The sequence below is a fragment of the Musa acuminata genome, chromosome BXJ2-10, assembly GCF_036884655.1.
Source record: "Musa acuminata AAA Group cultivar baxijiao chromosome BXJ2-10, Cavendish_Baxijiao_AAA, whole genome shotgun sequence".
Classification (NCBI taxonomy): domain Eukaryota; kingdom Viridiplantae; phylum Streptophyta; class Magnoliopsida; order Zingiberales; family Musaceae; genus Musa; species Musa acuminata.
The window spans coordinates 7,508,367-7,518,165 of NC_088347.1; the positions used below are offsets into that span (position 1 = coordinate 7,508,367).

General features: G+C 41.2%; 1 protein-coding gene across 1 annotated transcript; it reads right to left on the reverse strand.

The window, feature by feature from the left end:
* Window positions 1–2,030: 2,030 nt before the first annotated feature.
* On the reverse strand, window positions 2,031–3,135 carry LOC103972952 (ethylene-responsive transcription factor ERF017-like). The gene has a single exon (XM_009387373.3). It carries the CDS (start codon window positions 2,646–2,648, stop codon window positions 2,031–2,033), a length of 618 nt encoding a protein of 205 aa, XP_009385648.3. The 5' UTR covers window positions 2,649–3,135.
* Between the last annotated feature and the right edge of the window lie 6,664 nt (window positions 3,136–9,799).

Here is a 9,799-nt window from a genome sequence, read left to right on the forward strand (position 1 = left end):
TTTTGATGCATGGGCTCATAAATGTAAGATTCCTAGATTCAGTGTTTTGAGGACAAGGGATTCAAGTATTATAATAAAATCTCTTCAGAATATTTTATTTATATTTATGTTTTAGTAGAGATATAAAAAATTGAGAGAGAGTGAGAGAAACTCTTTAGTACCCACAAAATTTCTCTTTCTTAGATCTAGAGATTGGATAAGAACACATCAGTATCTATAACAAAAATAAAAAAAATAATTTCTATTTGAATTAAGAATAATTGACTAAGCTTATAATTTCATCTCATGTAATAAATAATTTAATCGTTTTCTTTGCGAACATAAATAAAAAGTGTCGAATCATGTAATCTTATGCTTGATTTCTTGGAGTATGTTTGATTGCTGATTCTCTATATAATTCTTTTGGTATATTAAGGTCTTCTTCATTTTAACAATCTTTTTGTGTTCTTATTTTTTAATAATATTTTTTTAAATATTTGATGATTCTTCTCATGATGATGTTAGAGTAATTAATTTCATTTTTCTTTGACATAAAGAACCAATTGAATGAACACACATATTTCTAAAATTCCCACAACACTTTTGGAACAAAAAAATCGGGAGAAGGATCGGGCACCAAAGTGATATTCAATACAAGTTTTCTTTCCTTTTTCTTTTAATTTTCTAAGACCAAAGAGACTTTGATTCAAGTATTAAATTAGTCTTTTCATGACCTCTAAATACTTTAGACCGATTTAATCTAAAACAATCTTGCTCAGCCATTGAAATTTTTAATTTACTAAATCTAAGGGGAATGTAATCCAAAAGCTCTCGTGAAATTTAATATATATTATCCAACTTAGAATTATTCATCAGCTATCTTTTGTTTCTTTTACTTACGTCATTCTCTCATCACGGTGTGGGTTTTACGTCATCCCTTTATTTATAAATGTAAGTCAAATTACGGTTTGACTAAGAATATGATTTTGTTGGATATGATAAACGTCTAACTTTTTTTGCTTTCAATTTTTAGCTCACTCTTTTGTAAACCTCTACGTCATGTTCAAATTTTCTAATTTTGAAAGTTGATCTCTAGTGAAACTGAGTTTATTTTTAAAATTGATTTATCTATATTTTATGTTATCTTTTAGATGAATTTGTATTTTTCAAAACTTATTCTCGTTCACATGGTACAAAATCATAAAATTACAAAAATGAGATAGAGAGTGTAATAAACCAATTGTACATTTTCTTTAGTTAGATTTAGAATAAGGTGATACAAAATAGTAGGCATGGCATACTAACTGACTTCCAAGTTTGAATACCTAATAATTAATCGTGTTCCAACTCGAATATGGTTTAGGGCTTAGGCTAAATAAAATTCATAAGTAGCTTATCGGCCACCATTCTATTTTATAATAATACCCCTAATAATAATCTATATTTCTCGTATGTTTTTCAAAAAAAAAGATTACATTGTTGTCTATCTTTCAAATTTTGAATGATTGACAACCCTCTATACCTAATATTTGTATGCAGCATTCTATATCTAATTGCAGTCCACAATGTCCGCAGGAAATTATCATCTAAAAAATGTGCTCATTTAGTCCCAAGTTCCATCCATCAGTTATCTATTATTATTTTTCTTTTTTATATGTCTTCATAAAAGACATACGAAAAACACTATGAACTCAAATAATTATGTACAGTGTTTATTATTTTTATTTTTATTTACCCACATTCCCTTAAAAACTGATTGAAAAATAGTAGAGCCTATTGATTCCAACTAATGCTTTAGGAGTAATTGAACTATTCTTTTACAAGAATAAACATCGGATATTAAAAAATAAAGACAATAAATAAATCTTTATTGTAAAAGATAACGAATAAATATAATATAATATTTTGAATAAATAAATATTTATCAATAGGAGAAGATAAACCGACGGCGTGTTTAATCGCCACAACGGTCTCTTCTAGGTAAAATAAATAATATATTTATGAATAATAAATGAATTAATGGAATAAATAAAAGAATTCCGGCGTGACGCTCAGAAACTCCAGAGAGAAGACCCGGAACCGTAGTCCACATGACCGTGATCCTCCGCCATTTCCGCCGGCTGCGCTGCCGACATCGGCGAGTAGAGTTCGTACATGAACTCGTCCATCGCCACCGGGAATTTCCCACCTCCTGTCGGCAGATCCTCCTGCTGCGGCGGGTCCAAGAACGACCAGTCGAGCGCCACCCCGCTCCCGACAGTGAACCCGTCCGAGGCCTCCTCCGAGGGTTGCGACGGCAGCGTGGCACCCGAGGCCTCGGATGGGTCGCCGGCGGCGTGGCGCGCCGCGGCGGCCTGGATTTGCTGGTAAGTGAGTGGCCCTGCGCCAGCGATCCGGGGCGGGGGCGCGTCGGGGCAGTTGAGCTGGGCGCGGCGGCCGCGGAGGTAGACGAGGGCGGCGTCGAAGGCCCGCGCGGCCTTCTCGGGCGTGTCGTAGGAGCCGAGCCAGATTCGCTCGCGGCTGTTGGGGAGCCGGATCTCGGACACCCACCGCCCCCACTTCCGCCGCCGCACCCCTTTGTACCGCCTCTCCCCCGCTCCGCTGCCGTCGCACTCCATCATCTCTGCCACGGGACAACCCTCAGGTGATCTCTCTCTGTCCCTTCTCATCTTCCGCGCGCCAAGTGTTCGTCCAAATGTGCACCCGGGGGTGGATCAGTTGAATTGGCGGGAAGGGTGTGCCATGGGGTCATATATAGATACTATACGATGCGAGAGGAGGCTGCGGGTCCCGCTTTAGGTGGTGGGAACCGGAGACGAATGCCAAGACAGACGTAGAGAGAGTACGATTTCGTGTGAAAAACCAGGTTCGATATTAGAAAACAAGGTTCCCATGATTCTTGTTTCTACGACCCGTACGTACACCGGCCTAGTGATTTAGTTGGCTCCACATAGACGCCAACGTGGCTCCAATGACAGCAGAGGATATACATGCGCCACCAATAGGAATTTGGTGGGGTTGCCCCATGGACAAGGAGGCTTCGCGTGGGGTTCCTTGAGCGTCATGTGTTTCTTATTTCGGTCTTTTTAAGGTTATTCCTGTCTTATTCTTTTTCTTCTTCATCGTCACAATTCACTGGAGAGCAGTAAATATTATGTGACAGCTTTATATAATTATTACCAAATTAACATTTTATTTAAAAAAATGTTTTACAATATATTGTATGTTGCATAAATAATTTTACATTGATGTTGTTTCTACCGGGTGTTTTGACTCATCATTAGCTCAAAATGAAAATGGCATGTGCATATGTCCACATATATGAATTGTGTATATAGCTCTCACATATAATATTATGCTTCAAACATGTAGACCAATTTCTAAAACCTCAGTTTTAGAAATTTTTTAATCTAAATTAATATTTAATCTAAATGAATGTCTTCATTTGTGTACATGTAAAATTTTATAGATGGGCTTGAAGCTCCTTACAATCACTTCAATTTATGTTATGGAGGATGTAAATATAATATGGGTTGTGTTGAATATGATCTACGACTTTTGCCATTAATCTCTAAGGTTCCAAAAGTCGTAGATCATATTCAACACAACCCATATTATATTTACATCCTCCATAATATAAATTGAAGTGATTGTAAGGAGCTTCAAGCCCATCTATAAAATTCTACATGTACACAAATGAAGACATTCATTTAGATTAAATATTAATTTAGATTAAAAAATTTCTAAAACTAAGGTTTTAGAAATTGGTCTACATGTTTGAAGCATATGAAAACAATTATAGTACATGAAATTTATTAGTCCATCCCTTAATCGAAAAATAAATAGCCAAAAATATGTCATATCTTTTAATTGTTTTACCACCTAATGAATGAGAGCATGAACTTCTATGGAATCACTCTAGAGGATTAAAATAGTACATTCACATCAAATTTTTTTATTATTGACTTTAATTTTGACACAAACAAAAGATACTCATTTTCAGATTGGCTATATGAATGCATATGTATATGTATACATTATCCATATTTGAATCCCTTCCCATGCATGCAAAATCATTGTGATCCTTGTTGAGTCCAAGTCTCAAACATTCATGCATCTGCATCCCACTTCACTGATGCAAGTACGTGGGATGATCAGCTGCGACCAGTAGAAACGAGCATAAGCTTTTAGCACAGCATTGTGGTTTGGGCAGATGACTCATTGGATCATCTCCATAGATTTGGTTATTGAGTCGATCACTGTCTCAGTTTCGGCAGGAGAAGGCTATTGAACTATTGCAGAAGATCACCACCATGACAAGGGTAAGAACTGATCACAAGCATTTCTTCTCCCCTTTATAGTTTTCTTCTAAAGAAGGAAAGTTATCCACATTCAACGTATACTGAGGCATGAAAAATAAAGAAGAAAAAATCCATTATCATGCATGAGTACATGCATTGTGCTGGATTTTGCCATCTCTAGCATCAAAAGATTTTGATCGACAATTGACATTTTCTTGGCCTATCGGTTTATCATGTAATTTTGTTATATTGAGTACTTGTTTCTTTGGAATCTGATTTTAGCTAGGATAGATAATAGAGATGTAGAGCCAATGCTTCATTTGGCAGGAAGGAATCAAGGAAACATACTGGAAGCTTACAACATGACCTACACGAAGACTGGGACATCTTCTAGGAAAGCCATCAGTTCAGATTGGGGTTTCACAGAACTGATGGAATTTGAAGTGCATGTGAGCTAGCTTGGATATCAAAATGGACCTACCACAACACATACACTTGCTGATAAGTAGATGAGATTTCCTAACTGTTTGAGAAAATCTCTCTACTCTGTTGAGGGAAATCCTCTAATCTGTTGAGGAAAATTCTCCCTTCTAACCTGTATAAAAGGAAGGAGGATATGTTAATAATAATCAACTACTTCTACAACTTGTTTATCTATTTATTTTCTAACATGGTATCAGAGCAGTTCCTCCTTGGCGACAACAGTATCGCCGTGTGTTAGCCAAGCGGCCACAGTAACATGCTGCCTCAAGCGGAGTCACTGAAGAAGCACAAGACAGGGATTCAGAGCCAGTAATGAGCATCGTCTTGGCTCTACTCATCCACTTCTTCTCTTTCTTCATCGCCGGTCTTGCTTTTCTTCGCCGGCCTTGCTCCCTCTCCTATTTGCTGCCTACAGCAGACACTCTCCGTCGTCGTCACGCAAGGAGGAAAACATTCTCTCACTGCCTCCTCAATAGCGGTGAACGGCGAACAGCGGTGTCTTCCTCGCTTCCCGGCCAGCAGCAGTCGCAACTGCTGCATCTTCCTCTACCGCAGCAGCCTTCGCTGTCGCTTCCCTCTACACAACGGCGCCTCCTTAACGGCGGTGTCCTCCTCCTCAATAGCTACGAACGGCGAACGATGGTGTCTTCCTCGCTCAGTCTTCCTTGCTTAACGACGGCTGCTGCGTCTTCCTCCTTCGCTGTCGCGGCCACTTCCCAGCCAGCAACAACCGCAACTGCTGCATCTTCCTTCCTCTACCACAGCAGCTTTCGCTGCTGCTTTTCTCTATACATCTAATTGCTGCAGATTTCTCTCACTGCAGTTTCCTTGAGTAACACTGCAGATTTTCGCGACCATTTCCCGGCGAACCGCAGTCTTGAGTACCGTTGCAGTTTTTGCAGCTATCTTCCGGCGAACTGCAGCCTCTCCAATTCGCTGCAGCAAGCAGTAATCCACAGCAGCAAACCATAGTCTACATCTAATTGCTGTAGATTTCTCTCACTGCAGTTTCCTTGAGTAACACTGCAGATTTTCGCGGCCATTTCCCAGCGAACCGCAGTCTTGAGTACCGTTGCAGTTTTCGCAGCCATCTTCCGGCGAACTGCAACCTCTACAATCCGCTGCAGCAAGCAGCAATCAACAGCAGCGAACCACAGTCTTGAGAATCGCTGTAGTTTTCACGGCCATCTTTCGGCAAACTGCAGCCTCTACAATCTGCTGCAGCAAGCAGCAATCCACAGCAGCTGCCGACAACTTTGGGCAATGTTGTAGGTTGCCCAATCTGCTGCAGCAATCTATAGCAGCAGCCCCCTCCCTCATTCTCCACTTCTTCTAAAAAAAAAAAAAAAAACGATGAAAAAAAAAATGTCTTCGTTCACTTCTTCTGATGTTTCAGTTCTTGTAGGGACTCCCACTTCTTGTTCTTCTACAGGGCTTATCTCCATCAATGCTGCCACGCTGATACCCTTTAAGTTATCAAAGGGTGGCAACTATGCGTCCTAGCAAGCTCAATTTTCTAATCTTTTATTTGGATACGACTTGCTAGGTTACATTGATGGCTCTTTCAAATGTCCTCCGGCCATGCTCAACATCCCCGGCGATCCCAGTCCAGTACCCAATCCAGCTAACAAATTGTGGCTACGTCAAGATCGTCTCATCCTCCAAGCCATTCAAGCTTCAGTTGCTGGATCTGTTGCTCCCTTGATATCTTCATGTGTGACAGCTGCTGATGCATGGTCTACACTGCAAACCACCCTGGCAAATCATTCGCGTACTCGCAAGCTCAGTCTTCTATCCAAGCTTATGGTGACAAAACAAGAGGGAAGTAGTATCTCTGATTATCTACAACACATCAAGGTTATCATTGATGACTTGGCCTTAATAGGTCATTCCCTATGTGACGAAGAGGTTGTCATTCATACCCTCAATGGTCTCGACACCGACTACAAGGAATTGGCTGCTGCAATTCGGGCACGCGACTCGCCAGTCTCTTTTGAAGATCTCTATGATAAGCTGACTGACTACGAGTTGTACTTGAAGCGTGCGGACAAACTACCTGGATCAACTGTCACTGCTCAAGTCAGTCATAAGTCTAAACGGAAGAGCACTCGGTACTCGCCGAACATCACCCAAGGTTTGGCTAATGCGCCTCTTGATTCTGTGAGTTCCATGCAACACCCCTCCTATCCTCCTAGTCATTACTTCTCACAAAGTGGCAACTCCAGCCATCATCTGTCTTGGCGTCCTACCCAACTGAGCCATCAAAGACGGGTCGTTTGCCAACTGTGTGACAAAGTCGGCCACTCCGCTAAAGTTTGCTGGTCTCGTCCCCGCCTCCCTGCTCCATCACACTGGCCTCAAGCAAATCTCCTAACTTCTCCGACACCTAGCCAGTCCAACTGGATTGTCGACTCTGGTGCCTCTCATCACATCACTACTGATCTTCAGAATTTGTCTCTTCACAATCCCTATGGCGGCGATGAAGATATCATCATCGGTGATGGTAAAGGACTTCCTATAACTCATACTGGTTCCACAACGCTTAATTCTGACTCTAATACATTTACGCTCGATGATGTTTTATGTGCTCCTCATATTAAACGCAACCTCATTTCTGTTTCTCAATTTTGCAAACATAACAATACTTTCATTGAATTCTTTCCTGATTCTTTTCTTGTTAAGGACTTGAGCACGGGGGCATCATTGGTCCAAGGCCCGAATAAAGACAACATTTACAAATGGCCGTCAACCTCTCGAATAACCCAGCCCATTGTTCATTCTTCTGTTGCGGCTCCAATTGATGTGTGGCATCGTCGGCTTGGTCATCCCTCGTCCTTTATTCAGCATAAATTATTATCTCGTCACTCTCTTCCTCTTTTTAAGTCCACTAATTCTATGATGCATTGTGATGCTTGTCTTAGTAATAAGAGTCATCGGCAGCCTTTTGTCTCATCTTCCATTTCCTCTTCTAAACCTTTTGAAATTATATATACTGATGTTTGGGGTCCTGCTCCAATCTTATCTTTTGATAAGTTCCGATTTTATGTTATTTTTGTAGATCACTTCTCTAAGTACACATGGATATATCCTCTTTCCCATAAATCTGACGTTTCTCGCATTTTTTCCACTTTCCAGAAGTTGGTCGAAAACTATTTTCAGTCTACCATTAAGACAGTCTACTCTGATGATGGTGGTGAATATCAAGCCCTGGCATCCCATCTCTCAGCTTGTGGCATTCAACACCTCAAGTCTCCCCCACATACTCCTCAACTAGTTGGTTCTGCCGAACGCAAACATCGGCATATAGTAGAAACTGGACTCACACTTCTACATCAGGCTTCCATGCCTTCAACTTTTTGGACAGCAACCTTTCAAACTGCTGTCTACCTAATTAATCGAATGCCTACACCAGTTCTACAATACCGGTCCCCCTTTGACACACTATTTCACAAACCCCCTAACCTTCGTAAACTCCGAGTGTTCGGTTGTTTATGTTATCCTTGGTTACGTCCCTATGCCTCTCATAAGTTAACATCCCGATCTACTCCTTGTGTCTTTATTGGTTACTCACTTGAACATAATGCTTTCCGCTGCTATAATCTCCACACTCACAAAATCTTCATATCACGTCACGTTGTCTTTGTTGAGTCTAACTTTCCTTTCCAAACCCTTCCATATCCTGCCATACAGACCACTTCACTATCTCACTGGGGTATACCTTCGGTCCAATCGGACGAGCCTCCCATGACTTCGTCTACTTCCTCCCCTCCTGATCCGCACTATATTACTCCAGTTCAACACTTGCCCGTTCCTACTCCACTCCACTCTTCCCCAATTGATGGGGCAATATGTTCCGAGACACAACCATCCTCTTTATCTCCTTCTTGCCCAAGTGCCCCTGACGTGTCTCCACTTGACCCGACTTATGCCACAGATCCTCACCCAACATCACCTCCCAATCCTATTGTCTCTAATCATCCTATGACCACTCGCTCTAAGCATGGTATTTTTAAACCTCATCAGGTACTTAACCTTCAAGCTATCATGAATTCCTCATCCCCCAACGTTGAACCCACCACCTTTACTCAAGCCCAAAAATCTCCACATTGGCGTACTGCCATGAGTGAGGAATATAATGTCCTCCTCCATAATTCAACGTGGGATCTCATTCCTTTCCATCATTCACAAAACATCATCGGGTGTAAGAGGGTCTTTAGAATTAAGCGGAACCCAGATGGCTCTGTTGCCCGATATAAGGCACGCTTGGTCGCCAAAGGGTTTCATCAACGACCTGGGGTTGATTTCACTGAGACGTTTAGTCCTGTTGTTAAACCCACTACAATCCGGCTCATCTTGAGTCTGACTACCACTAAAGGCTGGCAATTACGATAATTGGATGTTAATAATGCATTTCTACAGGGATCTCTATCCGAAGATGTTTTTATGCAACAACCCCCCGGTTTTACTCATCCTCAGTATCCACAGCATGTTTGCAAACTTCGGAAAGCCATTTATGGACTTCGTCAGGCTCCGAGAGCTTGGTACACTGAACTTAGCTCATTTTTTATTTATGTCGGCTTTCTTAACTCCAAATCTGACACTTCGTTGTTTCTGCGACATTATCATGGAAACACAATGTATATTCTGGTATATGTGGATGATATTATTGTCACAGGCAACAATCCCATCAGCATCCAAGCGTTCATCAAACAGCTTACAGCTCGATTCTCGCTTAAGGATCTCGGACCCTTGAGCTACTTTCTGGGCGTCGAAGCTACCTTCACATCTTCCGGTCTCCTTTTATCACAACGCAAGTACATTCTGTTAGGATCGAGAGCACTAAGAGGGGGGGTGAATTAGTGCAGCGGAAATCTTTCAGCGATTAAAAACGAAAGCTGCGTTCGTTCGATAAAAACTATTTTGATGCAAAAGCCGATTCTAAGATTACTTATGATTAAGTGCAGTTTACGTTTAAACACAGTTAGCGTCTAAACGCAGTTTGCGTCTAAATGCATATTGCGTCTAAACTCAGATTG